The 19411-nt window shown below is 56.3% G+C and overlaps 1 protein-coding gene across 2 annotated transcripts in view; it reads left to right on the top strand.

Annotated features, from left to right (window-relative positions):
* The first annotated feature begins 2603 nt into the window (after window positions 1–2603).
* LOC105495583 (peptidase D) overlaps window positions 2604–19411 on the top strand; it is a 137450-nt gene continuing 120642 nt past the window's right edge. The window contains exons 1-3 of one of the 2 annotated variants that reach the window (XM_011765312.2): window positions 2604–2688; window positions 12316–12499; window positions 13940–14067. In XM_011765312.2, coding sequence (XP_011763614.2) covers window positions 2672–2688; window positions 12316–12499; window positions 13940–14067 — 329 coding nt within the window. In that variant the 5' untranslated portion in view covers window positions 2604–2671. The other variant, XM_011765311.3, reaches the window with a different exon arrangement.

Below are 19411 nucleotides of genomic sequence, written 5' to 3'. Positions count from 1 at the left end.
TTGCAAGTCCTGGCAGGGGCAGAGGGGGGCCTTCTGGAGAATGATGCTGGGCCGGCTACCGGGCTACCAGGCTGACCGAGTGTGGACACCTCCCAGCCACCTGTAGGGTTTGATGAGGGGAGACTGTTTCAGCCAAGGGCCTGTGACCTCGGAGGCAATGCCGCGTGACAGTGCTGTCTGGCGCGCTGCCTTGGCTGATTTACACACTCCCACTTCGACTCTTTAAAATCAATCTTCCCCCAATTGCCTCCTGGCTCCCAGCAACGTCCTGGGTCTGCCCTGCATGAATAACTACAGTCTTCTCCCATACTCTGGGCAGCTTCTGGAGCCTTTGCCAGAGCCTCTGAGGGGGAGGGGTGAGGGGGGAGGGGTGAGGGACAGCCCCATCAGAGCTTCTGATGGGGAGGAGCGAGAGGCTAGGGGCAGCCCTGCCAGAGCCTCTGATAGGGAGGGTTGAGGGGTGAGGGGCAGCCCTCCCAGTGCCCTTGATGGGGAGGGGAGAGGGCAGGGGACCTGGGTGGGCAGGGGTCATGGGCAGTGCCTCCTTATTACTGTACACAAACAAGGGAGTTCCACTCAGTTAGTGGGTGCCTTCCTCCTATTATTTTATGAGTGTTTGGGATAATGACTTTGTTTTCATATTAGTAAGCACACAGAGCTGGCAGCTGGCTTAATTTTGACATATTTTATGTCAAAAGAAATGATAGGGGGCAGGTGCAATGAGCTGGGGGGATAGGTTTTCCTTCCTTGAAGGCGCATGGAAAGCTCATTCTGCTCACCCTTTGTTATTACATATATATTTTTAAGTGCCACTTATTAGGGAGTTGAGTTTCTTAAGCTGAAGGTGGAGCTACTGCTTAATGGGGGGGTGTTCCAAGTTCTCAGGGCCCCTGGGCCAGGCAGTGGGGTGTGAATCCTTACCTCTGTTCTCCTCCCTGGAAACTGGCAAGAGGGTGGAGAGAGCTCCTCTTGGACCTTGCCTGGAGGTCAGGGACCCCTGCAAATTGCCCATGTGTTGTGGGAAGGGGTAGAAGGGATGAGTCCCCCCTCTTCCATTAGCTCTCATTTTCCTTATCTGGGTCTGGGAGGTGGGAGGGGCTATCTGGAGGGGCCACCATCCTCCTGGCAGCTTTGGCCTCTACGGACTGTGCCTGCAGGTTTGAGTGTGAAACCTGAAACCCTCTAGCAGCCCGGTGAGGTGGCCCCATTAGCTCCCCCCTGACATGGGGACAGCAGGGATGGTACTGGGCTTCCAGGTAACCGTGCTGCATGCTCTTAACTACCCTGCTTATGGCTGCCTCCCTTCTTCTGATTTAAGGGGCCTATTCTCCTCCCTGCTTCATGGGGACAAACAGCAGCTGCTTCTCCAGTCATAGCCCCTGGCTCCCACCAGCCTGGCCATGGTGACCCACATCATTGTCTCAATAAAGAAACAAGAAGCATCCCCCAATCCACAGCCTTTGATCAGAAGCCACTTCCAGCTGTGGGACAGTGGCAGGCTGGGGTCAGGAGCCCCACAGGCCTACCTGGGCCACCCATCCACCTGTCCACAGACATCTGTACACCCTTGTGTGGCCCCGGGTGCCAGGGATGCCCTCCCCCAACAGTATGGGGCCCCCTTCCTTCACATGGGCAATGAGGTCACTCCTCAGGGTATGGCTTCATGAGCTCAGCCCCCGTGTGAGCACTGTCTGGCCTCAGTTTCCTCATCTGTAAAATAGACTTAAACATAGTCTTGACCTCATAGGGCTGTGGTGAGGTTTCTATGAGCTCACATGTGCAACGCATTTGGGCCGTGCCTGTAATGCCCTGACCGTGTTGGCTGTAGGGAGGGCAGCGTCTGCTGCAGGGTCCCTACCCCTTCTCTGTAGGACTCTGCACGCAGTACCAGTGCCCAGTGGGGCAGAGAAGTAAGCCTTCTGGCAGACTCTCCTTCCTATACCCTTCTCGGCTGTGCCCACTTCTCGCCTGTCCTCCTCCCTGGCTTCCCTTCCTCCAGCTTCTCCATTCGGCAGCCCAGGAAACCTAGAAAAGATCCTACCAGACTTAACTCACAGGCCCCATAGTGGAGGCCCCGCAGGGTCTGGCCCTTACTTCCCTTAGGCTGCCCCTCTCTCGCGCACACTCTTCGGGCCGCTGCACCTTTAGAGTCCTCCAGTTGCCCTCCCGGCCTTTGCTCAAGCCCTTTCCCTTCTTAAACAAAAATCACCACCTCTGCCCCGACCCTAGCCTGAGTCAGTCTCCCTCCTCTCCTCCCACGTGGTTTTTTTATTCCTATGTGTTCTTCTCCCGGGTTGGCTGGGACGCCAGATCGGGGGCTGAACCAGAATCAAGGTGTCCTCTGCTTCAGGACCTCCCTCCCACCACGCAAAAGAGGAAGATGCTGCCCACTACCCCTACCTACTGTCTCCTGTAGGCAGCCCGCCTATTTATGCTGGTCGCGCTCTTGGGCCCGCCCCTCTCCGGGAGCCCCGCCCCTTCAGGGATCCGCCCCTCCCCAGGTACCGCCCCTTCCCGTACCGCGGAGTTTGGCTCTGGAGGAGGTGGGTCCAGGACTCCCGGCCCCACCCCCTGCCCCGCCCATTCCCCTGCTCTCACCCCGCCCCACGCATTGGGATCCGGAGGGGCGCAGCTGACGCCGCCCTGCACGTGACGCCGGTGCCGGGCGAATATGGCGGCGGCCACCGGGTAAGTACTGCACCTCCCTCGCTCTTTCCCGCTGGCGTAGAGAGGGGCATGGGTGTCCCGGACGGACCGCGGGTGAGAGCCCCAACCGGGCTCGCTGAATGCCGCGGGTAGGTGCCTCTTCCCGTCGGCCCAGAGTCCGAGCGCCGGTCGGCGAGCTTCACGCTCCGAGTCAGGGTCAGCGCGGGGCCCGCAGCCCCTCTCCACCCTCCTGGCTGGCTCAGGCCCTATCTGCGCGCGTCTGGCGGCCCCACTGTGTGCGGCTGCGGTGGGGGCTGGGGTCGACACGCATGTTCGCTGCCAAGACCCCCAGGTGGGAGGGCGGTGTTGCGAGGACCGCAGGCACCGGGCGCTTCCCGGAGGAGGCGGTATTTGAGACGGACTTGGAATTCCCTTTTCCCCGCAGGGCACGTCCACATTTCTTTCAGGGGCCAAATGTCACCTCCTCAGGGAATCCTTCTCTAACCATCTATCCCACTTTTTGTGCCCTTCTCATTACCTGATAAACTATATAGAGCATTGTTTGTATTTGTTCATCATCTTCTCTGCATTTAGAGTGCAAGGGCAGGTCCGTTAACCTGGTTCTCACTAGCCTAGTGCCTTGCACACAGTAGGTGCTCCATACTGGGCTGAATGAAAGAAGGCTGAGTGGTCCTAGTGGGAGGAAGGGTGGACAGATGGGTTTACCGGAGCGTTGGGCGGAATCTCCCAGATAGGGAGTATCTGAGCCCAGGGTAAGGGACAAAGGTTGAGAGTTCAGAGTGTTCTGGGGACAGGGGTGCATGCCTGGGGCTGGAAGGTGTGGTATTCCAGGTGGATTCTTCAGACTTTGCCCTGAGGGGCTGGAAGGGTTTTGTTACAAGCTGCTGGATCTGTTTTAAAAGAGTAGGCTCCCCTGAGCTATGTGTGAGTTCAGTGGGAGAAGGTGTGGGTCTGGTGGCTCAGTGGGGTAGAGGGGGCTTGGTGTAGGAGGGGGCAGTATTTCAGATGCCAGGTTGGAAACTGAGGTCAGAATGGGGGAATCTAGTGGACTGAATGCATCTCTCTTTTTAAGATGCGGGGAAAATGGCAACAGAAAGTGGGTTCTCAGTTGGCCCCCACGGTTGAGGGAGCTTAGAACATACAAATCAAACATTCTGTGGGCACCTGCTGTATTCTGGGAATAGCATTGGGCCTTCCCTTAGGTACTCACAGGCCACTGGAGCAGATGGACACATGGGACTCTGTCATCCATCTGCTTGCCTGTGGTGTTGGCATTTGCAAAGGAGGGACATGGACTCTGAGCTCAGGGAAAGTGCGGGAAGGCTTCACTCCCTGGATAACTTTTGTGCTTATCCTTCAGCAATGAGACTCCCTTTGGGTAGAGAACAGTGCAAAGTCTCAAATGGGTGTCAAGGAACTCAGGGTCAGATCTTTGAATCCAGCCTGTGACCCTTTTAAAGGGTAGAATGAGCAGGCTGGTGCCCAGCTGTGGGTGTGCTGTCTCTCTGTTTAGGCTGGCTTGGTGCTCACAGGGAGTGCCAGGGGTTGCATTTGGGTTCAGGACTCCAAGCTGGCCTGAGACCTGCTGCTCTCCTGCAGGAACCAAGCTGATGTCTGGATGGGAGCAAGTCTGGAACTGACTGGATCCTGGAATGAGAGCTTTTCTTTTTTTCTTTCTTTTTTTGTTTTTGTTTTTTTTGAGACGGAGTTTTGCTCTTGTTGCCCAGGCTGGAGTGCAACGGCACGATCTCGGGTCACTGCAACCTCTGCCTCCCGGGTTCAAGTGATTCTTCTGCCTTAGCCTCCCGAGTAGCTGGAATTACAGGCTTGTGCCACCACGCCCAGCTCATTTTTTGTATTTTCAGTAGAGATGGGGTTTCACCATGTTGGCCAGACTGGTCTCGAACTCCTGACCTCAGGTGATCCACCCACCTCGGCCTCCCAAAGTGCTAGGATTACAGGTGTGAGCCACCGCGCCTGGTCCCAGAATGAGAGCTTTTCTAGCAGAACGAATTCTCTGGGCCACCACACAGGGTGGGTGAGGGAGGCAAAACAGAGTGGCAGTGTCATGCCACCATGTGAAGAGACCACCAAACAGACTTTGTGTGAGCAACATGGCTGCTTATTTCACCGGGGTGCAGGCGGGCTGAGTCCGAAAAGAGAACGAAGGGAGATAAGGGCGGGGCCGTTTTATAGGATTTGGGTAGGTAAAGGAAAATTACAGTCAAAGGGGGCTTGTTCTCTGGCGGGTGGGAGTGGGGGTTACAAGGTGCTCAGTGGGGGAGCTTTTTGAGCCAGGATGAGCCAGGAAAAGGAATTTCACAAGATAATATCATTGCTTAAGGCAAGGACCGGCCATTTTCACTTTTGTGGTGGAATGTCATCGTTTAAGGCGAGGCAGGGCATTTGCACTTCTTTTATGATTCTTCAGTTACTTCAGGCCATCTGGGCGTAAATGTGCAAGTCACAGGGGATGCGATGGCTTGGCTTGGGCTCAGAGGCCTGACAGGCAAGTCTTAGAGAGGTGTGCTATTGAGAGGGTGTGGGAGCTTCCAGAGCCTGGCAGTCTTCTTAGGGAAGAGCCATCCCAGTCTGGTATGGGGCTTTCCCGTGGGTACTTTGAGCCTGAGGTTGACCCCAGTGGCTTCCTTAAGAGCAGATCGATTAAGTATGTTTCCGGCTCAGCTCCCAGCTGCACCCACAGGACAGATCATAGAGTCAGGCATAACGAGGCATGACGCCAGCAAGTCACGGCCGTGGCCATGGGCTCCCTGGGAGTTGGATTTAGTTGTCTTTAGAATCCTACCAGAGCCTGGGACAGAAGGTGTCCATGAGAGTTCCAGGTGACTGGGGTGTGCCCCATATGATTTGGGTTTGGGGAGTAGGGGAAGCCCTAAACTAGCATCTCAGATTCAATTTGAAACTCAAGAATCTACTCTGGGAGTGTTTCAGGGTTGATCCTACTTTCTCTTGCTAGTCTGGGTATAGGCTTCAGGTTGAGACAGAGTGCTGTGACGTCACCTCCCATCCCCTCATGGAGAGGGGTCCCTATCCCATGGCACTTGGTGGCACTGCTGTCTCCTTGAGCCATGCTTTGAGCATTCCACAGACAGGGTTGATAATTTGAAATATCTCAGCTCCAGCCAGACCTGTCTGCATCTGCTCCCCCACATGGCTTTTTCCATTCCTTTCTTCCCTTGCACACTCACCCGCTATCCCTGGAATGCTCTTGTCCTCTGTGTGATTGTTCACATTTTTGCAGGCCCAGCTCAGATGGTTCCCTTTCCCAGAAGCCTTTCCCAGCCCTCCGGTAATGGCTTAGTGCTCAGAACTCCAGAGCACTCGGTTTTCTCCCCAGCAGGACACATTTCCACGTGTGCCCATTGTGGGTTAGGAGTTACTTCCCTTCATGCCTCTCTTAGCATCCTTAGAGCCCAGGGGTTCTGTTGTACCCTCAGGGCCAGTCTGTGGCTGCCCTGTGATTGGTGCTTGGTGAAATGAATGAAAAGGGGATTTACTCTAAATTAGTACAGCATCCCATCGTGCTTTCCTGGGAGACTCCTAGTGATTGAGGGAAGGAGTCACGGTGACAGAATTCCGAGGAATAGGATGAAGAAATAGCTTTAATTCTTTCACTGAGTGGCTCCCAGGAGCTGTTGCAGAGCCAGAAAGAGGCAATAGGTGAGCTGCCCTGGGCGTGTACCTGTTGGGCCATAGGTTACACTGGAGTCAGCATTCTTCTGGAGAGTCTGCTGCAGGACTCAGATTGTGGGTCACGAGCCCGACCCCACCCTAATGTGAACCTTGCGCTCCAGGAGCAGAAGATCAGGCCGACTCTGGGGGCTGGGGATGGGTGGGCTTGTGGGAGGCAGGCTGGCCACTGAGTGTCCTTCCCTGGCTCTTCTCCAGGTCCTGACTCCACACAGCCCTCTCTTGGTTTCTGTGTATGCTGAGAGGTGCAAGGTGGAAGATGCTGGTCAGTTGCCTCAAGGTCCTCTCCGGCTGTGGCAACCCTCTCCAGCTTGGCGCTTACGGTCAGACACCCAGTGGGCTGCCCGAGCGTCTGTCTGGTGCCTGGCCCCACGCTGGAGGCTGAGGGGAGGAGGTGGCTGGTCCTTGGCTGGCCTCTCCTGCTGGGAGTTTAGCGGTGTGGCCCTATCTAGAAGTGGCTCCATATTCTTTTTTTTTTTCTGAGAAGGAGTCTTGCACTGTCACCCGGGCTGGAGTACAATGGCATGATCACGGCTCACTGCGACCTCCGCCTGCTGGGTTCAAGCGGTTCTTCTGCCTCAGCCTCCTGAGGAGCTGGGATTACAGGTGCCTGCCACCACGCCTGGCCATTTTTTTTGTAGTTTTAGTAGAGATGGGGTTTCATTATGTTGGCCAGGCTGGTCTCGAACTCCTGACCTCGTGATCCACCCACCTCAACCTCCCAAAGTGCCTTGTTTACAGGCGTGAGCCACCGCGCCTGGCCAGTGACTCCACATTCTAGTGCAGAGATTTTTCCTTGTCTGTGTGGTGGACCCCACGGGCATCAGTGAAACGTACGCACCATTCTTGGCATCATGTTTTTTTTTTTTTTTTTTTTTTTTTTTGAGAGGGAGTCTGGCTCTGTCGCCCAGGCTGGAGTGCAGTGGCTTGATCTCGGCTCACTGCAACCTCTGCCTCCCAGGTTCAAGTGATTCTCCTGCCTCAGCCTCCCGAGTGGCTGGGATTATAGGTGTGCGCCACTATGCCTGGCTAATTTTTGTATTTTTAGTAGAGACAGGGTTTCACTATGTTGGCCAGGCTGGTTTCGAACTCCTGACATCAGGTGGTTCTCCCGTGTTGGCCTCCCAAAATGTTGGGATTATAGGTGTGAGCCACCGTGCCTGGCTGGCATAATGTTTTTAAATGCATGAAATAAGTACAGAATATTTCAAAAATAAAACCCAATTATTTGGAAATACAGTTATCAAAATGTTACATAAATTTGAGACAGGGTCTTGCCCTGTCCCCCAGGCTGGAGTATAGTGTTGGGACCTCTGTTCACTGTAGTCTCTGCCTCCAGGGCTCAAGCAGTCCTCCCGCCTCAGCCTCCCGGGTAGCTGGGACCGCAACCACAAGCCACCATTCCTGGCTAATTTTTGTGTTTTCGGTAGAGATGGGGTTTTGCCATGTTGCCCATTCTGGTCTCAAATTCCTGCCTCCCACAGTGCTGGGATTATAGGCATGAGCCACTGCGCCTGGCCCAACTACTTTAATTTTGAAGTTGTGAGGTGCAAAGTGATATTTCGAGATACTGCAACAGCAATAATGTGATATTAAAATACCTTTGATTTTTGCTGGTGACAGATTAACATGCATTGCTGACACTGAGTAGTTTGTTACTTATGTGAATAATTGAAGAAAATGTAAATTTGAATTGGAGGTTAGAGAAAATAAAGGTATAGCTTTTTCCCATCCAGATAGATGGAGCCCCTGATTTTTTTTTTTTTTTTTTTTTGAGACGGAGTCTCACGCCATTGCCCAGGCTGGAGTGCAGTGGCGCGATCTCGGCTCACTGCAAGCTCCGCCTCCTGGGTTCACGCCATTCTCCTGCCTCAGCCTCCTGAGTAGCTGGGACTACAGGCGCCTGCCACCGCGCCCGGCTAATTTTTTGTATTTTTAGTAGAGACGGGGTTTCACTGTGGTCTCGATCTCCTGACCTTGTGATCCGCCCGCCTCGGAGCCCCTGATTTTGAGGATTAATCCTTGGGGGTCCCTAGGCCTTAGGTAAGAGCCCTGCAGTTGGCTGTTAAGGAGAGGGCGGCCCGGTACTGACACGGGGGTGTGGGTTGTATGGAGACAGGGACGGCTTGCAGGGGCAGTGGCATCCTACCCTCCTTGGGGACTGGCCTCAGTCTCGGTCACTCTGTTCTTGGTCCCGGGCTGCTGACCGGGTCTTGGTTGTTGCCAGGGCAGCGGGGAGCCTGGCCTCTGGGTCTCAGAGACTTGTTCTGTGGGTCTCTGAGGCTCTGGAGCTCTTGTGCCCTGTCTGTCTACAGCAAAGCATGGCTTATTTTCTTGGGACCTGGGGATGATAATGGCTTTTGCCTTTTAAATTCCGGGTGCCACTTAACGAAAGCTGCAGCAGAAACCTGTTGGAGATGTTTTATTGGTGCTGCATTTGCTGAATTTGCAGGAAGAATTCATCTGTGTTGGCTCTGAGCCTGACAGTCTCTCTGGGGGTTTGGTTTCTGCCATGAGAAATCAAAGGGCATGTCTCTATAAAACTTTATTCCTTGGTGTCTTGTAATTAATGACTCTAGCGTATTGCCCTGCCTCGTGGCTCAGGCTAGCCCTTCTCATGCCCAGAGCCCTGCCCAGGGTGGGTTCTGTTCTGGCGGAGCCCTGTGGAGAAGTAAGCATGGTTGTAGATTTTTTTTTTTTTTTTTTTTTTGTTGAGACGGAGTCTCGCTCTGTCGCCCAGGCTGGAGTGCTGTGGCTGGATCTCAGCTCACTGCAAGCTCCGCCTCCCGGGTTCATGCTCTTCTCCTGCCTCAGCCTCCTGAGTAGCTGGGACTACAGGCGCCCGCCACCGCGCCCGGCTGTGGTTGTAGATTTTCTTTGCAGTGGCAGCTGAGTGCTCAAGGAGAAGGTGGCTTATCAAGTTTTCTGCTCAGCCCTTGGGATCCCAGTCCGTGTGCCCTGAGAAATTTCAGTCTCTCAGAAGGTTCTGAACAAGGGGAAGGCCAGCCCTTCTTTGAGCATTGCAGGTGGGGGCCGGGCTGGTGGCTGAGGATGGGCATTTTTGGCCGGTCATGCTGTTCGACGGCTGTTGCTGAGGCTGTCCATAGCAGGTCCTCAGTGTCATTGCCCCTGTGCTGTTGGGGACTCTCTGCAGAGATAAGTTTCGCCCCTGTGCCCATCCCACCATGGGCTTTCCCGAGTGAAGGGAAAGGGCGTGGGAGGCTGTGGGGGACATGTGAGCACAAGGTGCTGGTGACTGCACTTTCAGTTCCCGACGGCATGGCCATCTGGGATGTGGTCATGTTTACAAACTCTCACCGACTTCCCTCTGCCCTTTCATCCCGATGGCTGAGTGTGGCAGAAAAGCAGCCCCAGCCCAGAGGAAGCTCTGGCTGCTGGTGTCCACCCAGCCACCTGTTCACCCTCCTGGGAGGGTAGGAAGGGTATGTGGGGGAGCGGGAGGGGGCTCTGGTTATGTCAGCATGTGCGGCTGCTTCTGACCCTCTACCCTTCCTGGGCGGGCTGGGGCTCCAGGGCTGCTTCCTGCCCCGCTGCGGCTGATGTGGCATCTTCTCATCCCACAGCTGTGTGTGTGGCCCTGTGTGTCATTCAGCAGATATGTGTTGAGCGTTTGCTGTGTGTCGGGCAAGGTGCCAGGTGAGGGCATGGCAGTGACCGAGGCAACCTGGAGCTCCATCTCCCAGTGTTTCCACCCGAGGGGGTGGACTGGAGAACACCAGGAAGCACCAGGCAGCACCCACTGCATTTAGGTTGGAAGGTGCTGAGTGCTAAGCGTTGTCTTGGCCAGGGACCTGGCCCCACATTAGGTGTTTACTCCAGGGGGCCACTAAGGAGAGTGGAGAGTGGGGACAATATGCAGAGCTGTGCGCACGTTAGGGGAACCCAGGAAAGAAGAGTGGGGAACCTGGTCAGAAACCCAGCAAGGGCCGTGCTGTGGGGCAGGGTGGCCTCATCAGAGCAGTGGCCCTGGATGGAGAGGTGCCCCCAGCCGTTTAGTTCCAGGGTCCCCAGGGAGGGAGCCAGGGGAGTGGATCCACTGTCCTCCTCCTCCTCCTCCTCCTGCCCCCAGCCTCTTGTGCCTGCCGTAGGCTCAGCACGCCTGGAGGCAGGAGGCAGCGTGCACACTGAGGAGGTTGGGTGGGTCAACCTCTGGGCACAGTGCAGGGGGGTGTATCTGGAGAGCAAGTGGGGAAACCTCAGGCCAGGGACTAGTAGGGGGTTGGGCAAGGAGAAGAGTTGCAGGTTCAAAGAGGGAGGCTGGGGAAGACCATCCTGAGAAGGTCGTATTGGAGCCAAGATGTGCAGGAGGTGTCACCTGCTTGTGTGACCCTGGCAGGAGGGTCAGGGCCTCTGAGGGTCCCATGTGAGGTGAGTGTAAGAGGTGCCCCAGGCAGCTTCACGGTGCTGCACTGTGAGGGCAGGTTTCATCCGCAGCTTCACTGCAGTTCCTGAGCAGCCCTCTCTGCTCTCACCAGCTCTGGAACGTCCCTGCCTCCTTGACCTCCGTGCCCACCCACTGTCCCCTGGCTGGAGAGCCTGCAGGGGCTCCCTCCTGCATACCCCGCCCCTGCTTACTCCTCCTCCACCTCATCCCCATTGTCTCTCCACGCCCGCCCCGGCCTCCAGCCTGCTTGCTGGGACCACTGTCTGTTTATTCATTCATTCCATAGATGCCGACACCTGCTCTGTCCCTGCCTTGAGGAAGCTTACATGTTACCCGGAGGGCCAGCAAACAAATAAATGAAGAGTGATGGGGATTCTAGAGAGACGTGAAGAGAGCTGGGGGGTGGGGTGGGTAGGAAAGGGGCATTTCTGCAGAGGCTGGGTAAAAGGGCCCTTGGGAAGAGCATTCCCCACAGGGCACCGCAGCGGCAAAGGCTGGAGTGTTCTGGCTGTTTAGGGATGAGCGAGGATGCCCGTGCTGCAGCAGAGGAAACCAAGGGTGAACTGGGGGCCTGGATCCCTCGTGGCTGGGGAGTGAAGTCTGCACTCAGAGAAGCCAGCCAGCACGGGGTCGGGCAGGGAGTGTGTGCTGGGATTGGCATTTCGAAAGGGCCATTCTGGCAGAAGGTGCAGACCAGGCTGTGGGAAAGCTGGGGCCAAGAGCGCCACTGAGATTGCCTGCAGTTGTCCAGACGGGACATGGGGCGGTGGCCCTGGGGATGGGGATGTGCATTGAGGGTAGAGTCCAGACCTTGCTGGTGGCCAGGAGGTGGGATGAGATAGGAGGTCAGGATGGCCTACAGGACTGTCCAGGCGCAGGTGCTTTGTGTCGGGGGAGGCTGGGGAGGAGCGGCTTTGGTTCAGGGCCATCTTCTGCCTGCTGAGGGTAGCCGATGGGTCTGTGAGTCTGGAGCCGGACGTCATTGGTCTGCAGATGGAGATGGTCCTTTGAGCTGAGGGACTGGGTGAGCTCAGTTGAGCTGAGGGAAGGAGCCGGTTAGGGAAGAGGCCCCAGGGTTGGGCCAAGCTGGGCTCCAGCAGGGAGGTTGAGCTGGGAGCTGGGGGCCTGGCTGGTAGGGAGCCTGGGCCAGCTGCTGTTGGGGAGGGTTTCCACAGAGAGAGTGGCCCCCAGGGTCATGGGCACCAATGCAGCAGGACTGGGGACCTGCTGCAGATTCAGGAGTGTGCAGTCCCTGTGGCCTGCTGGGCAGTTGGTTGGGGGGCAGAGGAGCAGGGGGGTGGAGTCAGGACAGCATGGATGATGGAGGGGAGACAAGCCCCTGTGGTCCTCAGGGGGACCAGTGAGGAGCTATTTCTGGGTCAAAAGCAGGTAGAGCTCGGGCAGCTTGCCCCGTGCTGATGGGGGTCCCACGGCAGGCTCGGGCCTCCGGTCACCCCGGTCATCTCAGGTGTGGGCATGCTTGGAGATGCTAACAGAGGCCTGTGTGGCTGTGTGTGCTCTTGCCTCTGCAGACCCTCGTTTTGGCTGGGGAATGAAACCCTGAAGGTGCCGCTGGCGCTCTTTGCCTTGAACCGTCAGCGCCTGTGTGAGCGGCTGCGGAAGAACCCCGCTGTGCAGGCCGGCTCTGTCGTGGTCCTGCAGGGCGGGGAGGAGACTCAGCGCTACTGCACCGACACCGGGGTCCTCTTCCGCCAGGTGAGCCTGCCCCCTTGGCTGCAGGTGAGCAGGCCTGTGATGGGGCCGCTTGCCTGAGCAGGAGTTGGAGGCCCCAGCTTGGCCAGAGCTGCCTTTTGTGGCCCTCCCTGAGCCTCCGTTTCCTCGCCTGGGAAGTGGTCCAGGGGCTCCTTGAAGATGTAGAACTTGAAGATGTGGGGCGGCGGGTGGCCCACCTGCAGGCAACCAGCCTGGTCATGGTGGCCATGGCTGAGAGTCACTGGCAGCACTCAGTCCCCAGGTACAGGAACGTGAGGATACCCACCCAGGAAGACTGTGAGGCCCTGAGCTTGGCCCACTTTCACAGATCTTAGCATTACACCCATTTTGCAGATGAGAAAACTGAGGCTCAGAGGGAAAATGACTTGCCAAGAGGTGGAGCTGGGATTAGAACCTTGTCTTCCATCTCTAAATGTAGTGCTATTTTCTCCCCGCTGCCATGCCCAGAGCTGGAGCCTGATCACAGCGGGAACTTCAGAACCTCTCTGGGGCGGGCAGAGCCTAGGGAATGTGTCCATGCGGCATCCTGGCAAGAAGAGAGATGGGAATGTGAAGGGGAGCCGGGTGTGGAGAGAATATGGGAAGGCATGGCTTCCCTAGCTGAACCCTGTTGCCCCAGCACCCCACAGATGGGCTGAGACCCATTGCTGAGCGACCGCAGACAATTTTTTTCTTTACGAAAAGCACCTCCTGCCGGAAGGGTCCCGTCTGTCTGCTCCATTGTTCACACAGCTGCAAGCCTGCAGTCCTATGGCTGTGAGAGACATGGCGGTCTAAATAAGTTTTCTCTGGCCAGTCTTGATGCTTCTCCAGGTTTAAATATTCTGCGGCTTAAAAACCGATTTCCTAAATTCAGCTGTTGGCTCCCTTTCTGATGGTATGCTAGGCTAATTTTGGAAGAGATCCTCCTCCACCATACCTATGTGACGTCCTTTTAGCGCAGCATTCGTCCCTAAACACTGAAGTCATCAGCCGCCCCGGGGGTGGGAGAGGGAAGTAAGAAGTCCTAAATGGAGGAATCCATTCCGTGCAGATATCCGGCCTGGGCATTGGAATCTGGGGAGCGTCTTGCCTGCCTGCACGTGGCAGAGAGGCAGGGCTGAGTTGGATGTGTGGTGGTGCTGGGCGCCCTGTCATGGGCCTAGGGGGTGGGAATACAGGGGGGCTCGGGCACATACCCGAAACCTGCAGCATCAGGGAGGGCTGCCAGCAGGGTGGAGGAGCTGCCAGGTTGCCCCTTGCCAAACCACGGGAGGATGAGCCAGGGAGTCGGGTGCTGAGGGGAAGGGATGTCTGGGGCTGGGGTAAGTTGCAAGAGGCTGTCAGTCTGAGCTGGCTCTCTGGGGTGCTGCGATGCAGCCACCGGTGCCTCCTTGCACCTCACATTCCACTGGCTAACAAGAGTTCTTGTTCCTGCCACAGGAGTCTTTTTTTCACTGGGCGTTCGGTGTCACTGAGCCAGGCTGCTACGGCGTCATTGATGTTGACACTGGGAAGTCGACCCTGTTTGTGCCCAGGCTTCCTGCCAGCTATGCCACCTGGATGGGAAAGTAAGGAGCAGCCTGGCTGGGGCACCGTGGCTACCAACCACGGGCCAGCGGTGGGGAGGGGAGGTGGAGGGGAGGTGGGATGGGAGGGCCGGGCTGGGCCTGGGGATGGGGAGTAGGGAAGAACTACAGGAGGAAGGGCATGCGGTCAGGGCTGTGACAGCCTGCCTCGCACCAGAGCCCTGCACCCTTGGTTGGGAAGGGATGTTACAGCTGGAGTACAACTGTGTCGTAGGAGTTACTAAGAAATTATTTTAGGTAGACAGAGAGGAAAAGGGGTCCTTGGGAAGTTTTCTGGTAAAGCCCCAGCTCCTAAAGCCAGGCGGGCAACCTTTGATATGCAGATGCAGGCCATTAGAAACTGGGTCCACCCAACATGGCGATTCCCAAGGCCTTCTTGCCCTTGCCCCACACGTTCCTGGCAACATGGCTGCCCCCATGTATCCCCACATGTGTAGAACATCCATGGCACCCTGCATTTGCATATTAAAAGGCTAGGGTGGGAGGGCCAGCTTTTTCGTGAGCTATGTGAATAACATGCTTGGTCAAACCAATCCCCGAGCCCTAGGCAAATCAGACACCACCTCCCCCAGCCTCTGCATATATACCTGGCTGGTGGCCACTGCACTTGGGGGCCTCCTCTTTCAGCTTTGGAGTCCCCCTTCCTCTGTCTCTGTACGGAGGACCTTCTTCCTTCTGTCTTCTCCCTTCCTTCTTGTCTATTAAACTCTCCACTCCTTAAAACCACTCCATGTGTGTCCATGTCATTTTTTCTAATTCGACTCGAGACCGAGAACCATGGTGTTCCTCCACTCATCAGAGCCCTGTCAGCTGGGGGCCTTGTTTGTTTAGAAGTGCAGTTTGTTAATCCTGAAATTCTAGCTTCCTCGCTCTGTGAAAACGTCTGAGGCTTTGGCCCTGGGAGGCCGTCACTCCTGCATGGCATTGATAGGTGTGGCATGGCCCTTTGCGTGCCTGAGGGTGGTGGGTTGGGTTGGGGTTGGGGGACCGCCTTTCTGAGACCTGTTGCTGATATGCTGGGTGTGTTATTTGCTGCCTGCCTCTGCACACAGCGCAGGCCCTGCCCTCCTGGCCCACGTGTGAGATGGAGCAGAGGCTTGGGCTGCGGTGCACCTTCCTCCACCCTCCACGGTGCCTGCTGTTCCAGGTTCCCCCACCCCCGAGGAGCTGTTTTGCCTGCTCAGAGGTGCTGGGGTGGACGCTGTACTTAACCAGGGAGGTTTGAGGTGATCAGAGGATCCTGCTAAATGCTGGCCGCCTCGCTGTGTGTCATCTCCGCCTGGAGAATGATTTTTCTGGGCTAATGTATAAATTGCAGCCTTTGCTGCCTGGTGCCCCAGAACGCTCATTACCAGGTTGGCTGGAGAGGCTGTGACTGGTTTGAGTGACAAGGCCCCTGGCTGCCACAGGGACTGGGCTCTGTGCCGAGGGCCGGGGCCACAGTGGGGCTTCCCCTGCTTCCAGCGCCACCCTCCCCTCACCCTTCCTTCAGTGCAGATTCCGTTTCTGCCTTCGTTGGCTGTGGTGTGTGCTGCTCCTGCTGTCTCAGGGAGGGGGGTTCAGGCTTACAAGTTGGTGATCATTCTGCTCTTAGGCTGCTTGGCAGGATCCCAGTCTGGCAAGACTGGGATCTTTGCTGGGCAGGACTCAGCCAGGAGCACAATTGGCAGCAGCAGAAAAGAGGGCTGTTTCTCCTGGGGGTGATCTCCTGGCTCAGCCCCTGGGAAGAAGGGCACGGAGTGGACACACCCGGGCCGAGTGCCTTTGGGGCTTCTACCGGGCTGCTGCTCGGAGGCCCTCACCTGACGGTGCCTTCCCATCCTGTTGTGATCTTTACTGTCGACCTTCATCTCATTCCCAGTGGAATCCTTATGACTGCCCTGTTATTAAAGAGGAAATGGCTCAGCATGGTAGCATGACCCGTGCAGGTCCTGCCGCCAGGTGTTGCTGGAGCTGCAGTCGGAGGCTGAGCTTGCCTGCTCGCTCAGTGTGGCTTCTGAGGGGCTGTGGGGCCTGCGAGTGTGTCTGGTCGTGTTTGGGGCTCCAGTTCCTTCCCTGTGATGCCGCTCTGGAAGCCCCCCAGGACTGGAGTTACAGTGCTGGCCACTGTGGCCGCGGTTATATCTGTGACACTGACATGAGGCAGGGATGGTTCCAGGAGGGAGATTGTCTTGTCCAAAAATGGCCACAGCAGTGTTTCTGGACACTCGCTGTCTGCAGGTGACATCTATTTCCCTCCCGCCTGACCCAGGTCTGGGCCTCATGACCAGGTGGCAGTACTGCTGGGTGACGTCTGAGGCTTGACTGTAAACTGCACTGTGGCTTCCACCTGGTTCTCTCCCGTGGGGTGCTTGCCCTGGGAACCCACCCGCCACATCATGAGGAAGCACAGACTCCCCACAGGGGGACCCCAGCCGCTAGCAGCACCAGCCGCCAGTGTGCACGAGCCCCAGGTGGTTCCGAGCCCCAGCCTTCCACCTGCTGAGGTCCTAGATGTGGAGCAGAGCTTTGCTGTCCTCTCTGGGCTCGGTCTGAATTCCCGACCTTCAGAGTCCATGAACATGATCGGTGGTTTTGCACTCCATTAAATGTTAGGGTGGTTTATTCCGCAGCCATTGTAGCTGGGACAGCAGTGACGAAGAGTTTAGGTTTGCTTTCTGCAGGAGGATTCTCCCAGCATCCTCTCTCCACCCAGAGCAGAGTTGTGGCCTCAGCCTTTCTTGCTGAGTGCACTTTCTTGCAAGTGGCACACCTCAGGACGAGTGAGGGCTCCTGTGCCAGGGGATCCTTGACTCTGGGTGACAGTTTTGACCTGGCTGCCCTCTCATCCTCCTCATGGCCCTCACTGCTGGCTCAGAGCCTGTTGACATGTCCCACTGCTCAGAGAAGCAGCTCGGCAGTCAGGGTGGATGCCTCCTCTGTGTGCATGCTGCGCAGGTCAGATCAGGCAACCTTCATCCCAAGGGGGCTTCTGGCCCCATAGCTGAGAGGTAGACCCTTGTGTCCTGCTATCCTGGTTCCCTACCACAGCCACCCCCAGCAGGCCTGTCCATTCCTCTGCCCTGGGGTGACCCTGTCTGAATCTCCACATCCTGAGCCCTCGGGAGACAAAGCTCAGTTGTAACAGAGCAGTGGTGGCGAGGTTGACTGTGTGGGACTGGAGCTGGGGAGTGGCCAGATCTGATTGCGTACGGCTGCTTCCAGCTGCTCCTGAAATCAATAGGGCACCGGGAGCGAGGCTGACGGGAGTACCTGGCCTTTGCAAGCAAAACCCACCAGACTGCACATTTGACCTTCAGCTCCTCAGCTTCCTTTTGAGTCCCTATCTGATGGTTTTTGAAAATCCATCTGGCAGATACTGCGATCCAAAGTCGCCCAGGGAAACGACACCCCCGTCTGCAAGATCTGCCACTTCCTGCGGAAACGGTCTCGCTGTTGTCAGGGTTGCAGACGCCTGGGGCCGTGGGCAGCCTGAGGCTGGCCCACTCCTCACCCCAGGCCCGTTCTGGGACGAGGAGGGTGGTAGTTTTGAATGCATTTTTATTCCGAGTCTCTGCTCACAACAGTGTGTGGTGTCTTTTTGATGTGAGAGCGTTTCCCATCATTTTTCATCGGAGTCGGGCTTAGTGGAGGATGGCTTTGGCTGTGGGCCTGTGTGAGTCAGCGCCCCATGCAGCTTCAGAGCCCAGAGTTGGGGAGCCTCTTTGACCAGGTCAGGGGGCCCTCCTGGAACCTTTGTACTTTGTACCCTGTTCCGTCCCTGGCTGTGGTATGCAGGGAGGGGCGCTCAGCCTTCCCAGGGCCATACCCACATCTTGTGTGAGAGATGGATGTGGGTATGGTGGGAGGGTTTGCACATGTATGGTGTATGTGTGGGGGGCTGTGTGTGCATATGGAGTGCATACCTGTGTGTGGTGTGGTGCATGTGGAGGGGTGGGTAGGTATGGATGTGATGTGGAGAGGACGTATGTGGGGGGTGTGTGTGAGGTGTGTGATGCATGTAGAGTATGTTGCGTGTGGGGGGCATTGCTGTGTTTGTGGTGTGTGTGGTGTGTAGGGTGTTTGTGATGAGGGTGTGTGTGTTAGGTAGGGTGTTTGTGATGGTGTGGCGGGTGTGTGGGTGTGTGAGTAGTGTGTGGGGTGTTTGTGATGGGGTGTGGTGGGTGTGAGTGTGCTGTGTTGTGCGTGGGTGTGCATGTGGTGTGCAGGGTGTTTGTGATGAGGGTGTGTGTGTGTAGTAGGTAGGGTGTTTGTGATGGTGTGGTGGGTGTGTGGGTGTGTGAGTAGTGTGTAGGGTGTTTGTGATGGGGGTGTGGTGAGTGTGAGTGTGCTGTGTTGTGTGCAGGTGTGTGTGGTGTGTAGGATGTTTGTGATGAGGGTGTGTGTGTGTGTAGTATGTAGGGTGTTTGTGATGGGGGTGTGTGTGTGTGTGTAGTATGTAGGGTGTGTGTGATGGGCTGTGGGTGTGTGTGTGCTGTGTTGTGTGTGGGTGCGTGTGGTGTGTAGGGTGTTTGTGATGAGGGTGTGTGTGTAGTGTGTAGGGTGTTTGTGATGGGGGTGTGTGTGGGTGTGTGTGTAGTATGTAGGGTGTTTGTGATGGGGGTGTGGTGGGTGTGAGTGTGCTGTGTTGTGTGTGGGTGCATGTGGTGTGTAGGGTATTTGTGATGAGGGTATGTTTGTGTAGTGTGTAGGGTGTTTGTGATGAGGGTGTGTGTGGGTGTGTGAGTAGCATGTGTGGTGTTTGTGATGGGGGTGTGGTGGGTGTGAGTGTGCTGTGTTGTGTGTGGATGCGTGTGGTGTGTAGGGTGTTTGTGATGAGGGTGTGTGTGTAGTGTGTAGGGTGTTTGTGATGGGGGTGTGTGTGGGTGTGTGTGTAGTGTGTAGGGCGTTTGTGATGGGGGTGTGGTGGGTGTGAGTGTGCTGTGTTGTGTGTGGGCACGTGTGGTGTGTAGGGTGTTTGTGATGAGGGTGTGTGTGTGTAGTGTGTAGGGTGTTTGTGATGGGGGTGTGGTGGGTGTGTGAGTAGCGTGTGCGGTGTTTGTGATGGGGGTGTGGTGGGTGTGAGTGTGCTGTGTTGTGTGTGGGTGCATGTGGTGTGTAGGGTATTTGTGATGAGGGTGTTTGTGTAGTGGGTAGGGTGTTTGTGATGGGGGTGTGTGTGGGTGTGTGAGTAGCGTATGGGGTGTTTGTGATGGGGGTGTGGTGGGTGTGAGTGTGCTGTGTTGTGTGTGGGTGCGTGTGGTGTGTAGGGTGTTTGTGATGAGGGTGTGTGTGTGTAGTGTGTAGGGTGTTTGTGATGGGGGTGTGTGTGGGTGTGTGTGTAGTA

This window comes from Macaca nemestrina, chromosome 20, assembly GCF_043159975.1.
Source record: "Macaca nemestrina isolate mMacNem1 chromosome 20, mMacNem.hap1, whole genome shotgun sequence".
Taxonomy (NCBI): domain Eukaryota; kingdom Metazoa; phylum Chordata; class Mammalia; order Primates; family Cercopithecidae; genus Macaca; species Macaca nemestrina.
The sequence above is the reverse complement of the archived record's forward strand: the minus strand, read 5'-3'. Positions and strand labels throughout refer to the sequence as shown.